The 22,438-nt window shown below is 39.7% G+C and overlaps 1 protein-coding gene across 1 annotated transcript in view; it reads left to right on the forward strand.

Annotated features, from left to right (window-relative positions):
* LOC136858059 (probable E3 ubiquitin-protein ligase HERC1) overlaps positions 1-22,438 on the forward strand; it is an 850,878-nt gene that overhangs the window by 532,064 nt on the left and 296,376 nt on the right. Inside the window, exons 46-47 of the mRNA XM_068225263.1 lie at positions 2,764-3,049; positions 16,658-16,766. Of these exons, the coding sequence (XP_068081364.1) occupies positions 2,764-3,049; positions 16,658-16,766 (395 nt within the window). The remainder of the gene's footprint in view (positions 1-2,763; positions 3,050-16,657; positions 16,767-22,438) is intronic.

Consider the following 22,438-nt stretch of genomic DNA (forward strand, 5'->3'; position numbering starts at 1 on the left):
CGGCGACGCAGGGTGGGAAAGGTTAGGAAGGTAGCAGCCATGGCCTGAATTAAGGTACAGTCCCAGCATTTCCTGGTGTGAAAATGGGGAAACTACGGAAAAACCATCTTAACGGCTGCCGACGGTGGGATTCGAACCCACCATCCCCCGAATGCAAGCGCATAACCACGCGATATTAACCGCACGACAACTCGCTCAGTCTTTTTTTTAAAAGTATTTTTCTATCAGCTGAGGATTTTTTTAAATCGTCATATTTTGTATAGGCTACCCGAGATGTACAGTAGCCCGCTGGTTTTCTGATTCAACATACTGTTGGTTAAGTTATTGCGTCTGTCCACATATGATTGAAGTCTTGTGCAACGATGTGACATATGAACTGAGAGGATACTGAGCCGTTCTTCCCAATATAAAACAGGTACTTTTGAGTGGTCATGACTCATGAGCATGACTCATAGTCATAAGGCAGGCTAGAGTCGAGTTTAACTGTCAAATGTCAACTAAGTTATAATACTAAGATTCATTAAACTAATAAATAGTATAACCTAATAGCCTACCTACTTACTAGCTACTTCAGAATTATGTTGTGACTACCTTTTTCACACTGCAAATAAATCCATCTATTATTTAAACCTCCCTGTAAGAAGAGGACAGTGAATGCAAATGGGTATTATTTTCAAATGAGCTGAGCTCGAGAGTTCATTATAGCATACGATTCTTTCAGTCTAGCATGGCTCACTATATGTCTCGCTGCAGCGGAAGCTCGGCTCTCTGCGTGTCCAGTGAGCCGATAAGGAGCCGTGTGTATCATGTGTCTCACTGAGCCGCGCTCGTTCACGATTCTTTCGATGTGCCATGATTCACTGTATGCCTCGCTGCAGCGGAAGCTCGGCTCTCCGCGTGTCCAGTGAGCCGATAAGGAGCGGTGTGTATCATGTGTCTCACTGAGCCGCGCTCGTTCACGATTCTTTCGATGTGCCATGATACACTGTCTCGCTGCAGCGGAAGCTCGGCTCCCCGTCAACGTCCAGTGAGTGCGCCACTCAGCACTGTCCGCTGGGAGTAAGCTGAATCGTGTGCCGTGAGCTCGCCTTTCCTGTGAATCGATTCACTCGGACACTTGAATGAATCGATACACTGCTTCAAATCATGCATTCAGTAGCCAACACTACTACACAGTGGCCTCCACTATATGCACTGGTCATGCATCTTGATATGTGTGCTATTTACCAACTAATGAGCCCAAATTGACATACTGGAGCAAAATGTTGGCAACCAAGAAAGAATTAGCTGGAAAATTTATCATTTCCAATAACGGACCATTTGTATTGGAATTATGAATTTATTCATTCAGGACAAATAAATCAGGTTCCCTGTGGGAATCTACGTTACTTTACAAGCATGCATTGATAGAGTATTGCACAGTATGAATTTCATTCTGTATTGACAGTTTTTCAATTACATCATTTCAAATGTAAATAATCATCTTATTCAATACTTCGTAATATATTACATCTCTAAAGATGATATAATGTATCTACATTATCAAAACATGTTTCGACCCACTGTAGAGTCATCTTCAGTAGAAAATAAGTCTTAAAAACATAAGTTATGCTATAACACTATTTCTAAATAAGAAGCAATAGAACACAGAACAACTAAATTTAAACAAGCACAAAGACTTACCTGGCCAACCTATTAAAAAAAAAAATCTCTTTCGATAAATGCTAAGCTGAAACACTATAATTCCATAGTTAAACCACAGGCAACGTATGCTAGCGAAACTTTATTCAAATTAAATGTAAAATTTACAACAGACAAATTACAGAAAACTGACAGGAAAATTCTTAGAACAATTATTAATAAAAAACACCAAGTTGATGGACAGTGGAGATTGTTGCCTAACAACATTGTCTATCGTGAATGTGAATCAATAATATCTACAATGCGTAAAAGAAGAATTTCCTTTTTCTGTCATATATCAAGATTACCAGACACCAGGATATTGAAACAACTATTTGATTACTTTTTGAAAAATAAAATCAATAATAATTGGTTCAAAGAAGTTCAGGATGATTTGGAAGAATTGGGTATAACTCGGCTACAAATCAAAGACAGAAAAGAAGAGGATTTTGAAGAACAAAAGCATAAGTCTCAAACTAAAAACAGTTGGACGGAAACAATATATTATATCGGACACACAAAGGGCTTCCAGGTTGGAGAGGATGAGAAAGTTCTGGGAGAAGAAAAAGAAGAAATTAACTCAAATGTATTGATTTAAGTGCTCCAATGTGGGCGTAAAATATGTAAATAATAAATAATAAACTGTTTAACAAGTGGCTTATTAAAATCTTGCAGTTCATTACCATTATAGATGTAATATAGTACAAAGTATTGAAGAGGAGGATTGTTTGCATTTGAATTGATGTAATTGATAGTTACTCATAATAGAATCACTTGGGTCCAAAATTTTTGGCCGCAGCCCTCGTCACTGGATAATTCTGAAGTAGGACATTGACTTGTACTCGGCTTTAGGGAAACACATGGTGTTAACATTAGATAATGGCTCCTTTTCTCAGTTCTCTTGTCTCGCCTATTTTCCCCTCTCTTTACTTAACAGTGGCTATTTGTCAATGGTGACCACTACCACTCTTATTCTAACCCAGATTCATGCTTTGCTAATATATTGGAATATATTCTGTAAAATTTTGAGGTAATGGTAATGAGCATCAGTACATTCATTGTTTTCCCATTGATTTTTTTCAGTGGTACTTCATGCAGCTTGGCTGCTGGTCTGTCAGCTGTAGGACTGTCAGATATTCGTAAGGTGGTGAGACTGATGGGACTGACTGCCGGTGGACGTGTAGAGTTGCCACAGGATTTGCCCACAGTGGAGGGAACCACTGGTCCTCCATATCTGCAGCTGACACAACTGACAAGTCACCTGCCACCAGCCAGTGCCACATGTCTCAACTATCTGAGTTCTGCTATTGCTGCACTGGCTGAGACTGACACTAAGGCATCCAATCTTGTTGTTCATATGTGTACTAAGGTATGAAGTTTGATAATTGAGTTGTTTTGAATATGATGTGTATACATAAGTGATATGAGTAAATAACTTGAATCATAGATGAGGCTTTTTGTAGGTGATGTTATACTGTATAGAGTAGTAAATAAGTTGCAGGATTGTGAGTGATTGCAGAAAGACCTTGACAAAGTTATGAGATGGACAGCAGACAATTGTAAATGGGATAAAAAGTCATGTAGGTTTCACCAAGAGGAAAGGTCCTCTCAATTTTACATTGTGTGTTAATGGGTTAAAAGTTGTGACAGCAGACGGTACTACCTGTGACTGCCTGGCCAAGGGTCAAGCAGCTCTTACCAAACTTGACACCCAAAGGGGCAGCGACAATGGCTAGAGGCTTCCTTTGGAGGTGAGGTGAAGCCTTTGTGTAGGAAATGATGGATAAATTCACCACGAAGGAGAACATTATCAATGATTTAGATGGCAGAAGAGGACACCAGATAAAACGGAAGAACTTGCTCCTGTCAGCAATGTCTGTACTTCAGTGAAGCGGTTATAAAAGGCATCTGTACTCCTGAGGAGCAGCCTAAAGTTACACCTGGCAGGAAGTATAAAATGCCTCTGGGAGTGGGGACATCACCATAATAATAGCCTGTATATGATATGGTGCTTCTGAACTTGCCTCAGAAAAGGTTAGGGCATACCGTGCTGCAAGCGACACGCAGTTCCTTGGGCACTGGGGGAACTGTGAAAAATGGGTGACCAGTAGCCAACATCATAAAGTTGGAATTCAAGAGGAAAAAATGGGGCAAGTACTTATTTATAGGAAGAGAAATTAGGGATTGGAACAATTTATTAAAGGAAATGTTTGATAAAATTTCAAGTTCATTGAAATCACTTAAGAAAAGAGTAGGTAAGCAATTGATAGGGAATCTGCCACCAGGCTGACAGCTCTAAATGCAGCTCATTGATTGATTGATTGATTGATTGATCGGTCGGTCGGTTGGTCGGTCGATCAGTCGGTTTCCCACCTTACTCTTTTCCAAATTTTATTCTGATCTGCTGAATTATTGCTCACTTCCAAGTAAGGTTTGGTTTAGCCAGAAACTCTAATGGAAGCAGCTCACCATTTTCAGACATTGCCATTGTTTTTTATATTATTGTATTGGAAAAGGCTCATACTGTATATCAAATTATACTACACTGCCTGAAAAAAGATTGAAGTACTCAGACGGCATGGTTGGATGTCAGTGTAACTTTATATACGTACACACCGTCGGTGGCTATGTAAATGATCAGAGTTGCAATTATCTGTGACAGGTAGAATGGCCACCAGAGTGTATTAGTGTTGTTCGTGTTTAGTGTTGTTACTAGGCCTGGTAGGGTATATAAGGGCATGAACAGCATCAGATTTTGAGTAATCACTGCGAAGGACACGGAGATGCCTCCTACTCGTGTGAGATAGGTTTATCGGCAACTGACAGAGTTTGAAAGGGACCTCATTGTGGGTCTCCATTTAGCCAGCTGGTCGAATCGTGCAATATCCAGGTTTGTGGGGTATTTCGATGTGACAGTGGCTCGATGTTGGACTGCAGGCATACTCGTTGTCAAGGTTCCGGTCGAGCACGTCTTATCACTACAATGTAGGATCACCGTATTGTGGACCAGGCACATCGTAACCCCTTCACATCTGCGCCTGCCATCCGAAAACAGGTAATGGAATTCTGCAATGTTTTGTGTCATCCCGTACCATTGGTCAGAGACTAGCAGCAGTCGGACTAGGGAATTACCATACCATGCAAAGGCTGCTGCTAACAACACAACACAAATGGCTGCATTTGGTGTGGTGCCACAACTGAAAAGCATGGACTGCTGATGAATGGTGTCTCATTATGTTCACCTGTGAATCGTGGTTCTGCACTGCTCTGAATGACGATTGTCTGTGAGTATGGTAGCGACCCGGGGAGAGGTCACATTCTTCTGATGTTTTGGGGAGGCACAGCAGTGTTACTCCTAGCATCATGGTGTGGGGAGCCATCAGGTATGACTTCATGTCACCGGTGATTGAGAAAACTCTGACAGCACAACAATATGTCATGGACATCCTGCATCCTCATATCTTACCTCTCGTATGATAGTATCGTGGTGCCATTTTTGTCCACACATAGCATGTGTCTCTTTGAACTGTCTGCGAATGTTAAGGTATGGCCAGCAAGATCCTCAGATCTGTCCCCGATAGAACATGCGTGGGACCAGCTCAAATGTCACCTCCATCCCAGTGCCAACACCCAGGATATCAAGGACCAGTTACTACAGTTGTTGTAGGCCAGCTTGCCTCAGGAGAGGATACATCGGCTCTATTTTCTTATCACTGATATTACATCACGTACCCACTCAAAACATGGAAGTTTCATTTCATTTCCTCCTCCCCTTCTGGGGGCTTCAATTCTTTTGTCAGACAGTGTCGTAATTGCAGTGGTGGTAATAGTTCACCACTGTTCAGAGCAGTAGAATTAACCAGTGAAGGTTAAAATCTCCAACCCAGACAGGAATTGAGCCTGGGATCCCTTGGGCCAAAGGCCAGGACTCTATTAACATTTAGCCATGGAGCCAGAGTGTTGAAAGATAGGAACCTGAGGAGACAAAGACAAATATGAAAACACGAAAGGACGATATTCTCTATTCTTATCCTTTGCTGTCTTCAGGCAGATAGGCTCTCTCTACATCAATCCCAATTCTTCTACATTGATTTTTTCTCAGCCCCCAACACGCTTGTTTCTCCTTCTCAGCTTCATCAGGAGGGTGTGCATCAGTGCTCACTGGGGGACCATCTTGACAGGTCTTCAGTCTTAATGTGGGAAGTGTAGGATAAGAAGAAGCTGAATAAACACAGGAAAAGGGATAGGATGAAAGATAAAAATAACTACTTATAAAAGACTAGAACACAGGACAAGCACAGAAGGAGAAAAGGATCTCAGCAAGTCAATATAAGAAATGGGAAGGAACAAGCAAATGACAAATTAATTCATATATAGAAGTCTACTCAGCATTAAAAATTCCATGCTCTTCTACCACTTACTGCGCTGCCATGGTACCGAAATGAACAGACACAAGTAATAACATATTATGATTACAATGACAGAATTAAAACACAATACCCAAAAGAAGACAGAGGATAAAACTTTCCTCAAAACCCAGAGGTGTGATATGGAAGGAGTGGATCAGGAAACATACTTGAAATGCTAATCCTATTATCAAAAATTTAACTTAAAATAATAATTTCAGGTACATCCTTAACTTCATTCTTTTAACAAATTCCCAGTTTTGTAGTTAAGTTCTGTTGGTATCAAGAAGTCCCACTGAGTTTCTGCAAGGCATATCACCGTATCAATCAACTAGTATAAGTTAATATTAGTCACACGAAAATACAAATAAACCAGAAAAATATTACCACGAAGAAACCAAAGAATGCGTGCAAAAATCACTTTGAATTGAAGAATTAAAATAAAATACATCACGAACGTTAAGTACTTCCACAGAAAAACACAGCCACGCCAGTTTCCTCAGTTAACAATAATTATGTCCATCACCATAGCTAAGAGATAAAGAGATATGAATTTCATTGTGAATGATCCGTATTGAACTGTGATTACAATTAAAATTAAAAGTACGATAGTTCCACCTTTTCAATACAAATTCAAGTAAAGTGGGTTATTTTACAGAAGAAACATTTATTAGGTACTAGTTTTGATGCATTATTAGGGTCATCATCAGCCAAAAGCATGAGTTGCACAATGTATCAATTAGTTCATAGAAAGTATAAAAAAGCCACAAAAACATAGTGGATTTGACACTATAAAGATGAAGAAGAAATAGTCAACATTGTGGTTAAAAGTTTCAGATAATGCATAAATTAATGCACTTAGCTGTCATTGAGGGAAGAACTCAAGATGATCAATTTGGATGTCGAAGAATCTTGAAACTTGTAATTCTTTCGTTATGAAGTTCTGACACCTTGCGTTGTGATGCGTTGGATGTATTGCATAACCTATGGATACCGAAGAATCTTTAGAGTTGTGTATCACTCGTTATGAAGTTCTAACAGCTGTATGTTATCAAAGGTAGTAGTGGTGTTAAGAAAACAATTTTCGCGTACGTAGTGAGCAATGTAGAAAGATGGTACATAGATGCCATTCAAAGAGATTAAAGTCCTTAGAAAACTGAAGGTAAAAGTAGCGCTTGAAAGTCAAAACAATTCTGTGATGCAGGTGGAGAAGATTCACAGTTCGATTCGGAAATAAGTGAAATAAATAATATAATATTCTTAGTAATAAAAGCTAAATTAGTAAAGGGGGTAATGAAAAAAGTGGAAAAAACAAATAGAAACAGCAATAAAAAATGCAGTGTGTAATATGTGAATCACCTTGTGCTGCAATCTGTTGGATGTATTGCATAAATTATGGAAATAAGTGAAATAAATAATGTTGTTAATAATAAAAGCCAAATTAGTAAAGGGGGTAATGAAATTGGTGGGAAAATGTAATAGAAAAAGTAATAAAAATATGTAATGTGTAATATGTGACTCACCTTGCGCTGCGATGTGTTGGACGTATTGCAGAACTTATGTGATGGGAAATATGAGTAAGGAAGAGAGGGGAAAAAATGGGTATAACAGATCGGAGAGAAACAGAGAAGGGATGGAGAACAGAGGAGGGACTAATTTAAGGTGGGGGTAGTAATAATAACAATCGTATGGCCTCAGCTACCGTGTGCAGACATTTCATTTTGACGCCATCTGGCTGTCTGCTCGTCAATTACGACGTTTGCTGCTTTTGTGGATCAGTTGGTAGAGTGTCGGCCTCCAGATCCCAAGATAGCGGGTTCAAACCTGGCAGAGGTAGTCGGATTTTTGAAGGGCGGAAGAAAGTCCATTAGACACTCCATGTCGTACGATGTCGGCATGTAAAAGATCTCTGGTGACACATTTGGTGTTTACCCGACAAAATTAATTAAATCTCAGCCATAGACGCCCAAGAGAGTTTCGGTTTACTCGGTCTGCCATCTGGTGGGCCTAGAGAAAAGGTGGCGGTGAGGGAATAGGAGTAATTGCTGAGGAAAAGTGCCATGAATTGAATGGAAAACCGATTTTGGATTAGTTAAATTTAAATGTCTAAAAATAATAATCAGGAGGTCAAATAGAATGTTGGTTGTCTCAGAAATGTCATTTAGGTCATCCTACTGCAAAAGCCCATCCAAAAATACACTAGGCCGGCGTATCTATTTGCCCGATCATCAACTATAGACCTAGCCCTTTATACAAAATATCTCAATTTGTCCAAACATTTTTGAGGAAGAATTATCAATTTATTTTCCAAAAATCCATTAAAAACACTTCAGATCTAATTAATAAGTTAAATAAATTCAATATCCAGCCCTATCTCTCCCTTCATTCTTTTGATATCGTTAATATGTATCCCAACATACAACTATCAAAACTTTACCCTGTTATTGAAATCAATTTAAATAAATACAGTCATTTGAGTAAATTAGTTGTAAATAACAATTTCTTCACTTTTGATAACATCATCTATCAACAGGAAGGTTTGGCAATGGGCTCACATGCCTCAGGTATCCTAGCTGAAATATACTTAGATTTTCTAGAATATAATAAGACTGGCAACAACAAGAACTTTAACAATATTCTCTTTTGGGCCAGATATGTAGACGATATCTTGGTTATTATAGATGATAAAACAATCAACATAACTACCACTCTTCTCATTCTTAATAACATTGATTCACATATTAAATTCACACTAGAATCTGAAAAACACCAAAAAATAAACTATTTAGATCTATCACCAGACACCCAACCTTTTTAAGTTACAAGATCTTCAGAAAACCCACTCAAACAGCTTCTATAATCCGCCAAGATTCACGAACGACCAGCTTACAACAGCTTAGTTCACCGAGCCTTTACTGTATCTATGTCTAAAAAAGATCTAAGAAACGAATTGAACACCATTCAATACATTGCAAAATCCAATGGTTTCAATAATTTTTTCATTGAAATAATGAACAAATACGGACATTGTCCTTCAACCACTTTAAAGAAAGAAAACCGAACATCCCCTTAATTTCCACTTTCACATTTAATTGAGACATCTATAAAATCACTAACATTTTTAAGAAACACAATGTAAAAATAGGCTTTAAAACAAATAATAAAATGCAGATATCTTACACAATTCCACTTCTGTTAACAGAATTAATAGATTCAATCAATCACTACTGATCTGCATTTAGGGCAGTCGCCCAGGTGGCAGATACCCTATCTGTTGTTTTCCTAGCTTTTTCTTAAATGATCGCAAAGAAATTGGAAAATTATTGAACATTTCCCTTGGTAAGTTATTCCAATCCCTAACTCCCCTTCCTATAAATGAACATTTGCCCCAATTTGTCCTCTTGAATTCCAACTTTATCTTCATATTGTGATCTCTCCTACTTTTAAAGACACCACTCAAACTTATTCATCTACTGATGTCCTCCCACGCCATCTCCCCACTGACAGCTCGGAACATACCACTTAAAGTCAAAGAAATATTAATGTTTATTTATTCCACCTATTCAATACATAAAAAGTGATTTTAATTAAGAATTAAAATCTGTGAATAAAATTATAGGGACATGTTTCGCCCTTTATTTAAGGGCATCTTCAGCCTTAATCTCAATCTGAAAGATAAAAAATCAGGATCATGATTGTTCTTAATTGTGTTGGTTTAAAAAAAAAAAATTACAAATGAATGTGAGGATGATGTCAGAAGTATGCTTCAAAAGGTGAGCGAGATGGTTGACAGTAGTTAAGATATTCTTAAAAATAAAGTCTTAATAAAGTCTTACAAAAAAAATAGTCGTAATTTATACACTTTCTTTAATGTCCTTGTCTAAAAATGTGGTAACAAGTTGCATATTGGTAGTTCTATAAGAACGCAAATTGCTACGTTAATGCGAAAAAGAGCAAGGTAGTGTTGGTTGAGGGCGTTACAGAAAAGTTTGGATCCTAATCAGTTTAAACGTCAGACAAATGGAGTTTAAATACATTTTAAAGCTAGTAATGAGACTTTTCTGCCGCTCACTCAAATTATGTTGTAGGGGCAGTTCTATAAGAACGCAAATTGTTACTTGAATCTTGTAAAGCGGCGCCCTGTGTTGGTTGAGGGCGTTAGAGAAAAGTTTGGATCCTAAACAGTTCAAACATCAGAATAATGATGAAGAATGTTGCTGATTACTACAGAATAATGATGAAGAATGTTGCTGATTACTCCAAGTGGAGTTTAAATACATTTTAAAGCTAGTAAAGAGATGTTTCTGCCATTCACTCAAATTATGCTGTAGGGGCGAGGGAAATGCTTGATACTTCAAGTGGGGTTTATAATAACATATAAAGTGGTTAGATTGTTGTAAATCTCGTGTGAAGAGATAAATCTGTAGTCTTCTTAAAGCACGAGTGAAGAAGAATGCTCAGTGGTAAGCAACTGTGCTAAATATTAGCTGGAAGGAGCGACTGTAGCTTCTTGTATAGAGTTGAAAGGGAAATTTGGTTCTTTAAATCTCCTATTGTTAATAACAATGATAATAATGTTATTGGCTTTACTCCCACCAACTACTTGTTCGGTTTTCGGTTTTCTGAGACGCCGAGGTACTGGAAATTTTTCCCGCAGGAGTTCTTTTACGTGCCAGTAAATCTAGCGACATGAGGTTGGCATAATTGAGCACCTTCAAATACCACCGGACTGAGCCAGGATCGAACCTGCCAAGTTGGGGTCAGAAGGCCAGCGCCTCAACCGTCTGAGCCACTCAGCCTGGCAAAGTGATGTTGTTTGGAGATGACCTGTTAGTCTGGGAAGAAAAGGAAGAGGACATCCAGGGACAGTTAGATGAGGTGGAACAATATGGAGTGAAATTTAATGCCAAAAAGAGCGAGATAGTGAACACAACTATAGAAAAGGAGGGACCTACTAGGGGAATAATGCTTGGAGGGTTGCAGCTTAGGAAGGTAGAGAGTTTCAAATACCTGGGAAGTACCATAGAGGAAAGTGGAAGAAATGATAAGGAAATAATTGATCTCATGGAGGACAAGCACGAGTGTTCCTGAAAAGTTTCAGAAGCCCGGTTTGGTGCAAGGATGTCCCTCAGAAAAAAATAGAGTGATATACAGAATGTACTATGTACCTATTCTGATATATGCAACAGAAACTCGGGTAATGAGGCACAGAACTGTGATAGGATACAGGCAAGTGAAATGAAATTTCGGAGAAACAGGATAAGAGTGACAGGAATAGATAAGATGAGAAATGAAAAGGGTAGAGATATAGTAAAATAAGAGTCACTACAGAACAGAATAGAGGCATCTAGACTTACATGGTATGGGCACATGAAGAAAACGACAGAGGAAAGGAGTGGAAGAGTGTGTACAGAGAAGAAGAGAGGACTGGACAAGAGTGAAGAGGGAGAAGTGGTGGGAGGAGAAGATGGAGAGGCTTATGTTCCAAGCAGACCTGGTCAACAGCTGGAAACTGCATATGATGATGATGATGATGATGATGATGATGATGATGATGATGATGATGATGAAATAAGGACATACCGAAGGATACTGAAGATACCTTTTGCAGTTAAAATGACCAATATAGAAGTTTTGCACCATATGAACAAATAAGTAGAAATTCTCACTGCCTTCAAAAGAAGGAAGCTAAGAATACTTTGGTCATATGATGCAAAACAGTAAATACCAACTTCTACAAGTAATACTCCAAGGAAAAATTAATGGTAAAGACCTGGGACGAAATAGAACATCATGGCTCGGCAACTTGAGCCAGTGATTTGGGGTGATGAACCTTACTCTATTCAGATCAGCTATGAACAAACAGCAGATCAGGCTACTGATCACTAATGTTCTGTGAGGGCATGGCACATGAAGAAGAAGACTGACAGTAGCAATCATCGTCCGGAAAATATTTCCTATTTTGATTCAGTACTTTGACCTTAAAGCTGGGGATATTCATACAAAGGTAGTTGAAATCAAAACTATTTCAAATGAAACTGCAGAGAAAATATCATCGTACATTAGAGATGCCTTGTCAAGTTTAGGTAAAAAAAAAATGTGTAGCATTTGCCGCTAACAGTACCAACAATCATTTTGGTGGTATATGGCAAGCTGAAGGCAAGAATGTGTTCAGTAAATTAAAATCATATGTTAATGAAAATACACTGAAGAAAATGGAAATTGCAACACCCAGAAGGAGTGGTGCTACATTGCTGCAATTGAACATGCAGGACGAGTGTTCGGTTGTGATTCGATGGTTACATTTTCAGGTCCCTCTGACCGCAAGTTTGGACAACAATCAATACAGGATGTGCCCACCATGAGCTGCAATACATTGATGAATTCATCGAGGCATTGAGTCAATAAGGCCCTGGATCGCTTCCTGAGAAATTGTGGTCCATGCTTTCTGCACTGCACGGGTCAGTTGTTCCAGAGTTGTGGGTGGCTGAGGACGGTTGGCCAGTTGTCGACCCATCATGTCCCACATATGCTCAATAGGACTGAGGTCCGGGGATCTGGCGGGCCATTCTAAGGTTGTGATGTGGAGAGTTTCTCTAGAGATGCGTGCAGTAAGAACCCAGGCATTGTCCTGCTGAAACATCCCATTCGCAATGTTCGCCATCATAGGGACAACCACTGGATTGAGTACCCTATCAACGTACTGTCGAGCAGTCATAGTGCCCTCAACAAGCACTAATTGTGATTTCACATTAAAGCCAATAGCTCCCCAGACCATAATGCTTGGTGTTTGCCCTGTGTGCCTCTCGACAATAAGATCTGGGCGGCCCCTCTCTCCGGTACGTCGGCACACACGATTCCGGCGATCACTGCGGCCAAGACAGAAGCGCGATTCATCACTAAGGACGGCCCTATGCCATCCGTCGACCCACGTCGATCTTTCTCAACACCAGGCCAGCCTTACACGTCGCTGTTGTGGGGTCAATGGAACACCTTCTGCAGGGACACGGACTCGTAAGCCAGCTGCACACAGGCGATTACCAACTGTTCATTGTGTAACACGGGGTGCCACAGCTGCTCGAATTTGCGCTGCTGTTGCATGGGGTTCCATCCGGGCCATCCGAATGATGCGGCGATCTTCTCTCACATTTGTCTGTCGCGCTGGGCCTGTGCCAGGTCTACGAGTGTGGGTACCTTCATTTGACCACTGCTGCCATACACGTTGTACCATAGATGTCTGTCGGCCAACACGTACAGCGATAGTCCTTAGCGATAATCCAGCCCCACACTGCCCAATTATCCGAGCCCTCTCAAACGGCGACAGTTGTTGATAGCGTGCTCTTCTCTGTCGTCTTGGCATGTTTGACGGGGAACACTTCACTGCACAGACTGCAAGTCAACTACGCTACACCAGAGTCCGTATACTGGAGTTGATTCCTCCGCGACCAATCACGTGGGGAGACCTGTAGCAACAATCCAATGGGTCTGAAACTTTGATCATTTACATTTCTACATGGCATCGTTCCATATCTTGAAAGTCAACACAAACGACCAATGCCTTCATGGTGTTGCAATTTCCATTTTCTCAAGTATATACTTGGTGTGGGTTGGCAGGCTCATATACTTCACAGTGCCATCCAACATGGATCAGACAGTTTAAGTATAGTTTTATAGTGCATTCTGTTCAAGCTTTATAATCACTTTTCTATCTATACAGTAAGAACAGGTGAACTGAAAGATTATTGTATTTTTTATAAAAATTAACTTAAAGCAACTTCCTTGGCATAGCAAAACAAGATGGTTATCTCTGTTTCCATCCCTTGAAAGAATAATTGAGATGTGCGAGGAATTAAAATCTCTTTTCTCATCTATGTCCTATTTCCGTAAGGTGCTGAAAATGTTTTTTTAAAACAGACTGAGTAAGGCATATTTATATCATTTGCATTCATTAATGTCTTTGTTTCTTGATGATATAAAACAATCTGAAAGGGAACAAACAAGCACTGCTGAAATGACTGGTATATTAGATAATGTGTGCTCCCTTCTTAGAATAGATTAGAGATGTCTTTCATTGCTCTAAACACAACAAATACTGGCGAATGCTAGGGTAGAGGAATTTGATGAAGAGGTGGATGGTTTTGTTAAAGAGGCTGTTTCATTGTATAGTGAAGGTTTGAATTATTTGTAGAAATGGTATATGTCCTTGTCAGAGTGTGTTTTAATTTGATGAACTTGAAGGTAAAAGTGTGCATGCATGATGTTCAGAGGTGTATTAAATTTTTGAGTGAGGAAGGTATTGAAATCGAAGATATAAAGTGATATGCTGAGGAATGTAATTGGAACCAAACAAAATATTTCTATATTTGAAAATTTGTAATGATATTTCATTAGTAGAAATAAAAAGCATGAAAACAGCCATATCAAACTGTTGAAAATGGTTTAGTATTATTTTGCTATTCATGTATACAGTGCTAATGTTGAGAGGGTTTTTTTCATTGATATCAACACAGCTGACAGATGGAAGAAGCGTGCTTGTAAAATTTCATGATTATATATCAGAGAAGTCAGATCTTTTGTATATGTTCTTCAGATGAGTGTAATTGTTAAGATTCTTTGACAGCTGATGTTACTCCTTTTATTACACGAATAACTTACTATACTCAAGAAAATATAAAACCTGTGCATTATGCAAACATGTTTGAATAGTAATTTAGTTTTAGAGTTCAATTTTCCACCATTTAGCATTTTTCTATAATGCTTTACTTTTTAGACCACTAGGCCCTAGTGTCGTACATTTCATGAAATGAATCTGGTATCTAACCTTACTGGAGAATGAATGTTATGAACTATGTAGCAATGTAACAGTAGGTATTTCTTGTATTTAAACCTTCTGAAATACTGACTTACTGAGGCAGTCCCCTGTGGGTAGGACCTTAGCATGTATTCATAATACCTGTTTTAAGAAGCAACCAAAGTGAGTAACATTAGGAGCTTTCATCTTTGGTCTGTGAATTGGTGAACTTCTATCCCCTAGCTTAGTGTGGCATTACTTCCACTTATTTGTACCTCCCTCCTTGCTTTCGTCTTTCCTGTGCAACTTCCGCACACGCCTGCCCTCCTCTCTGCCCACATTCTCTTCTCGCCACCAGTCGCACACCATCAGCTAAACTGCACACACCGCAGCACGAGGTAAGCATCCTTTCACTTTATGGTAACCTTTTCCTCCCACCGTGCTCTGTTTTTTACCGGCTTTTCTCCATTTTAACAGGTTCTATTTGGTTTCCCCTAAGAACTGAGAATTAATATCTCCACGCGCAGTATGCACCTTCTTCTTAACTAGAAATTCAAAAATAACTTCAAGTCCAACAATCAACAATGCTGCCAGTCAACACAGCTTTAATACACCAAATGCCTAATTTCTCTGCTTAAGCTGATCAGTGTCAAGCCGACTCGGCATATAAAGAGTATCACCTTTTACTCTCCAAACTTTGTACATACTTGTGTATATATTTTTATATGTGTCATTTTACATTGTATTCTTTAGTACGAGGACTACTGATATCCATGAGTGTATAATTTTTACAACACTAAGCACCCCATTTATACTTTGTTCCAAACTTCTTAATATGTATATTCCTCGTATAATTATTAATTATTACTCACCTGTACCATACTAACATTTCTCATTTCATTACCACACTTCACTTTATAAATTTTAAATCCATAAGATTCTTACTGTTAAAATAACATGTTTTAAGATTCGACAAGAGTTGTTTATACTTTAATATGGCTGATGATGACCCCTAGGTGGGTCGAAACTAGTTCCATGTAATTTAAAATATTGTAAATACATATTAGTATTGAATAGGTGGAAACCTTTACTGTGTTATTATTCATATGTTATTCTCAGTTCAATACGGACCAAAAACATGAAATTCATACCCCTGGTTGGTCACCACTTGTTCTCTTCCAGTCTAGAGAGTATTTTATATTCACGCTTGAATTATTCTTTTCTTTCTTTTGTTGATATCCCCATTCTTTGAAGAGTTATTACTCTTCTATTTTTCCTCTGATTAAGGTTAATTGGGGATGGATACTTAGCTGTACTTCCCCTTCAAACAATAATCATCACAGGTGGGATTGGATCCTGCTGCCTTGAGTGTAGGAAGATGCCAAACCAATTGCACCATGCAGCTAACCAAATAAGAATTCAGATACCACTTACTGATGTGCCTTTCTTAATATAATACTAAATGGAATGACTAGCTGTGTAGCTGTTGCCATTTGGATAGCTGTCTCAGCTAGTCATTGAATGGCTTTACTTTGAGGAGCTTGAAATGTTGAGGATAAAAGGATCCAGAATTTTTGTGCATTTTGAACATCTACAAGCATGATTATCAGTTATATAGTGCATAAAAAATAGGAAGTTAGCCTGTAGTGCTTCGAAGTTCTTTGAGGACCACACTATGTGTAAAGTTTTCATAGTGACCTATATAGGTAATAGAACTATTAAAGTTTTTAGATCATTTTGAAGTCCTTGCTGAGGTGATCTTGTTATTTGTATGTTGTAGGAACTGATAGCAGCAGCAGTGACTGGTATGAGCCAGCCAACTGCTGGGTTTGCAGTCACTCAGGCACTAGTCAGCTTGTTAGCCTCTCATGGTGGAACCACTCTGACTGGTACGTTGTTTATCTCTTAATTCTTGATTGGAGGAAATTATTACTGTATCATTTTGTTTCCTTAAAATTTGTCTAGGCACACTTCCACCTATTTGTGTTCTGCTTCATATTTATAAAACCTATTTGGCACAAACGTTGTGATCTCTGAATACCAAGATTTTTCCTAGAAAATACCTTTTTATGTGGTGTAAGTAATGCTATAGATATTGGTTGATGTGGTATTTTTTTACCATGTTGTCACATATCTAAATTCTTCATAAGTCTAATCTACATCCTATTATAAAACTGTACCAAACCGTCTGTCTAAATACACAACCTTACTCATAAACTTTCTCTACTTATTTTTAAATCATTTACAAGACTGATTACAGAGGTGATCAGAGATTGTGTATTGTTACTCTTACTTATTCCTTAACACTATGTCCATAAAGACTTAATGTTTTTAATTAGAGCTTTTATTAGGTTTGTCTCATGACTATCATAATTCAGCCATTTAGCTAATGAACCATGCTCTGCCATTCTTATCTGTCCAAAGCCTTCAGTGTGATTACATGGAGAGAGCTCTTTAAGGGTCCATTCTACATGTCATACATCATGTTGGTACTTATCCTCGTCATCTGCCTCCTTAGATTTTACCCTCAACAAGTCTGATTCGGCCGAATGGTCAGCGTACTGGCCTTCGGTTCAGAGGGTCCCGGGTTCGATTCCCGGCTGGGTCGGGGATTTTAACCTTCATTGGTTAATTCCAATGGCCCAGGGACTGGGTATTTGTGCTGTCCCCAATATCCCTGCAACTCACACACCACACATAACGCTATCCTCCACCACAATAACACGCAGTTACTTACACATGGCAGATGCCGCCCACCCTCATCGGAGGGTCTGCCTTACAAGGGCTGCACCCGGCTAGAAATAGCCATACGAAATTATTATACCCTCAACAATGAACTTTTGAAGACTGCCTTCTTGGTGCATTATGTGACCAAAAAGTAGCATATCATCCAATGAGAGATCTTGCATGACAGACAAAGTTTTTTTTTTAACATTTGGTTCAGAATCAACATGTTTATGCAATGAGTTGTTCAAGGAATCCTCAATATTTTCCTCCAACAGCATTTTGAAACTTTCTATTCATGCATGATCGTTTTGAAATATAGTCCACACTAATGTATTTTGGAGAGTTTGGCGGCCTCCGCTGGCATCGGAGAGACGGCCTCCTCTGCCAGGTGATGTCTCAGTGTAGATGATTTGAAATGCTGGCCAAGAGTGCGTGCTTAACCTCACATGACGTCATAACTTAACACTGACTCCGTGTGCAAGCTTAACTTTACAGGCTTGGATTCGATCCCAGGCTTAACCTTACAGAGGTGCCAACCTTACAGATCCAAGTTTGATGCTCAAGAAGGCTAATCGCATAAGATTGCAAGCTTAACCCAACCAAACAAGATGGCGGCTATACATTGTTCTTATGAGACATGGTACAGGGCTACTTCATGGCCTCAGAGCTAAGCTTGGAATTCTGAACAAGACAGCAACTATACGTTGTTCTTATGGGACTAGGGAGGTGGTGTAATGTCTAATATGTATGCTTTGGGTTATATAGGAATAACTTTGAAGTGCGACATCAAGGACTTAGAGCGAGCTTGGAATTCTGAAAAGATGGTGATTATACATTGTTATAATGGGACTAAGGAGGTGGTGTAAGGCCTAAAACATATGCATTGGTTATATACGAATAACTTTTGAGGGCAACTTCAGAGACTCAGAGCTGAGCTTGGAATTCTGAAAATGATGGTGACAATACATTGTTCTTATGTGACTAGTGAGGTGCTGTAAGGCCTAATACTTATGTATTGCTTATATGGGAATAACTCTGAAGGACAACCTCAGGTACTCGGAGCTGAACTTCGAATTCCGAGCAAATAGCAACTGTACATTGTTTATATGGGACTAGAGAGGTGGTGTAAGGACTAATACGTATGCATTGCTTATATAGGAATAACTTTGCAGGGTGACCTCAGGAAATGGGAGCTGAACATGGAATTCTGAACAAGATGGCAATTGTACATTATTCTTATGGGACTAGGGAGGTGGTATAAGGTCTAATACGTATGCAATGCTTACATGTAAATAACTTTGGGGGAGACCTCAGAGACTCGGAGCTGAGCTTTGAATTCCGAGCAAGATGGTGACTATACATTGTTCGTATGGGAGTAAGGAGGTGGTGTAAGGTCTAATACATATGCATTGCTTATATAGGAATAACATTGGAGGGGGACATCAGGAAATTGGAACTGAACATGGAATTCTGAACAAGATGGCGACTATACGTTATTCTTATGGGACTAGGGAGATGGTGGAAGGCCTAATACATATGCATTGCTTACATGGAAATAACTTTGGGGGTGACCTCAGGAACTCCGAGCTGAGCGTTGAATTCCGAGCAAGACGAGGACTGTCCATTGTTCATATTGGACTACAGATGTGGTGTAAGGCCTAATACATATGCATTGCTTATATGGGTGTAACTCTGAATGGTTACCTCAGTAACTTAGTTCTGAGCGAGTGTGGAGTCATCTGCGCTGGCGTGTGTGCTGATGCGTAGCGCTCTGTTGTTTTTAGTGTCTGGAACACTCAGTTTTTTATTTTAACTTTTTGAGCTTATAGATTTGAACTCTAGAGACTTATAATTGCCTACCATAATGTTTACATTACGTAGAGATTAAAACTTTGTGTTCAGAACTGAAAAAAACCATTTGTGTAACAACTGTAGTGGGAGGCTGTGGATTTTTTACTCCCAAACTAAAGCAGAGTAGCTTACGAGGTATAGTGCTGGTCTTGTGTGTAGATTTTAATGAAGTCTGGTGTTGATCTTTTGACTTGAGGAATTAAAAGTTAAAATCCCTGACATGACCAGGAATTGAACCCAGGGCTCCTTCCCTTAGACTGCAGACTAGCATGGTGATTAAATGATTATGCATTGAAAGCTTGCATTTAATTCAAACACCCTGGCCTTCAAGCTACAGCAACTAAAAGTTAAAATCTCTGACCTGACGGGACACCTCCACCACCATCACCACCACCACCACCACCACCACCACCACCACCACCACCACTACCTTCCGAGTTTGAAAGTAGTCTAGCTGAGGGGATAACCTCTTAAAAACTGCAGAGTTATTAGATAGGGATGATGTTGAAACATAGCAGCATATCAAGTCTATAGATTCCCTTGGGCCAAAGACTAGTGTAAGCTGTCAGCTGCACAGCATACATGCTGCAAGTGAATCTTAAAAGTTTGCATTTAATTCAAACACCCAACCTTTGAGCTACAGCAATTAAAATTTAAAATCCCCAACCTGACTGGTCACCACCACCACCACCACCACCACCACCTTCCAAGTTTCAAAGCAGCCTAGCTGAGCAGATAACATCCTGAAAAATGCTCTGTTATTAGACAGATCTGATGTTGAAACATGGCAGCATATCAGGTCTGTAGATTCCCTTGGACTGAAGACTAGTGTAAACTAGCAGCTACACAGCATACATGCTGCAAGTGAATTCTAAAATCTTGCATTTTATTCAAACATCCGACCAGGACACTTCCGAGTTTGAAAGCAGCTTAGCTGAGAGGATAACCTCTTCAAAAATGGCCGTTTATTAAACAGAGGTGATGTTGAAACTTATCAGTATATCAAGTCTGTAGATTCCCTTGGACCGAAGACTACAGTAGTATGAGCTAACAGCTCAAGCCAAGTTAACTGACTACTGAAAGGTAATGCAACAAATGTATTATGAAGCGAGGTCTTGACAGTATATACTTCTCAGCAAAATATTGACTTTACGAGCAGGCTCAATAGCCTTGATTACCCCCTGTGGGCGGTGGCCGCAGACGAAGAATACACCCACGGTATCCCCTGCCTGTCTTAAGAGGTGACTAAAAGGGCCAACCAAGGAATGATTGTATTAGAACCATGAAACTACTTGTGATTAGTACCATCACACGGGGAAAGCCATGGATCGCCTTTACTTGCGAGTAGTACTACTATGTTAGGTACACAATCGGTTTGTGATTAGTAGCAGCAGAGAGCAGTTCACTGTGGGTTTCCAGTACCTGTGATTAGTACCACTATATGCGGAACATCACAGGCTTTTGCCTATGATTTGTACTATTATGTGAGAAACACCATGGGTTGGGCGTTGCCTGTGATTAGTACCACTATATGAGTGACACTGTTGGTCTGCGTTGCCTGTGATTTGTACCCACTATGTGAGGAACACCCCGGGATAGTACGAGTTCCTGTGATTAGTATACCTATGTGAGGTGCACCATGGGTTTGCGTTGCCTATGAGTGGCGTCAGTATGTGAGAAACACCATAGGTCTGCGTTACCTGTACGATGTACAATACTTGTGAGTAGTACCTTAATGCCATTATGAGGGACCATTGTCTTGGATATTGAACCCATTTAGACAACAAGTATCATCGATTCAGGATTGTGGTTTGGAAGCAGTCCCTTGGTCAGTAATATTGTTTCGGGGAAGGTGAGGCATTGCGGGTCAGATCCACTCTTTGTTTTAAATGCATATTTATCCATTCATTCTTCATCATCATGTTTTGAATTATGGTCAGTGGATGAATTTTGTACTTTTAAATTGTGATTGCATTTCATCTCATTTTTTACCATTAGGGGCTGATATCCTAGATGTTAGGCCCCTTTAAACAACAAGCATCATCAATAGCCTTGGATGAATTTGCTGACAGGAAATACAAAGTTAATTGTTTTGCATTTAGCCCTGAGCTCTTATAGTACTTAAGGTGTCATCTAATTCTGAATAATACCGGGCGAGTTGGCCCACGGGGGATAGTGGGTTCGAATCGCACTGTCAGCAGCCCTGAAGATGGTTTTCCGTGGTTTCCCATTTTCACACCAGGCAAATGCTGGGGCTGTACCAAGGCTACGGCCGCTTCCTTCCAACTCCTAGACCTTTCCTATCCCATTGTCGCCATAAGATCTATCTGTGTCGGTGCGGCGAAAAGCCACTACCAAAAAAATTTCTAAATATGGTTTAAACATCCATCCATCTTCCGAATTTGTAAACAGCCTAACTAAGGGGTAACCCTCTTGAAAACTATACGGTCATCACTCCAAAGAACAGATCTAAGAGTGACAGACAGAGGTGATGTTAAAACATACGTAGGTATTGTACCGGTAAAAGAGCCCGACTCTCAGATTATATTTTAAAGTAAGCAAGTATATAGTTCTCAAGGCAAAACCTGGGTGACTAGTAGCTAGGGCTCGGTACAGGAGGTAGGGTCCTATCTACAAGAAAACTTTGACATTGACTGAACATGAGTTTATTCATATAAGACATGAAATTGCACATCACCTCCAGGTAGATATAAGCTGTCTTCCACATAGTCCTATAATATGGCTCGGATTCTCCAGTTCACCAAGCCGAGCAGGTTGGAACACGTTCCAGAAGATTCCAGGGACTCCGTACAGAAGCAGCTGGACTGTCTGGGTTGGTAGAAGGTAGAGATGCCTCGAACTTTCGAGGCCCAGGTTGAACCCCGATGATCCAGGTGATGTTGCGGATGATCATTTATTACCTCAGTCCAACATGACTGAGGGGGTTGATGTCTCCAAGGTCACTCGCAGTACTGATAAATCT

Source organism: Anabrus simplex, chromosome 1 (genome assembly GCF_040414725.1).
Source record: "Anabrus simplex isolate iqAnaSimp1 chromosome 1, ASM4041472v1, whole genome shotgun sequence".
NCBI classification, from domain to species: Eukaryota; Metazoa; Arthropoda; class Insecta; order Orthoptera; family Tettigoniidae; genus Anabrus; species Anabrus simplex.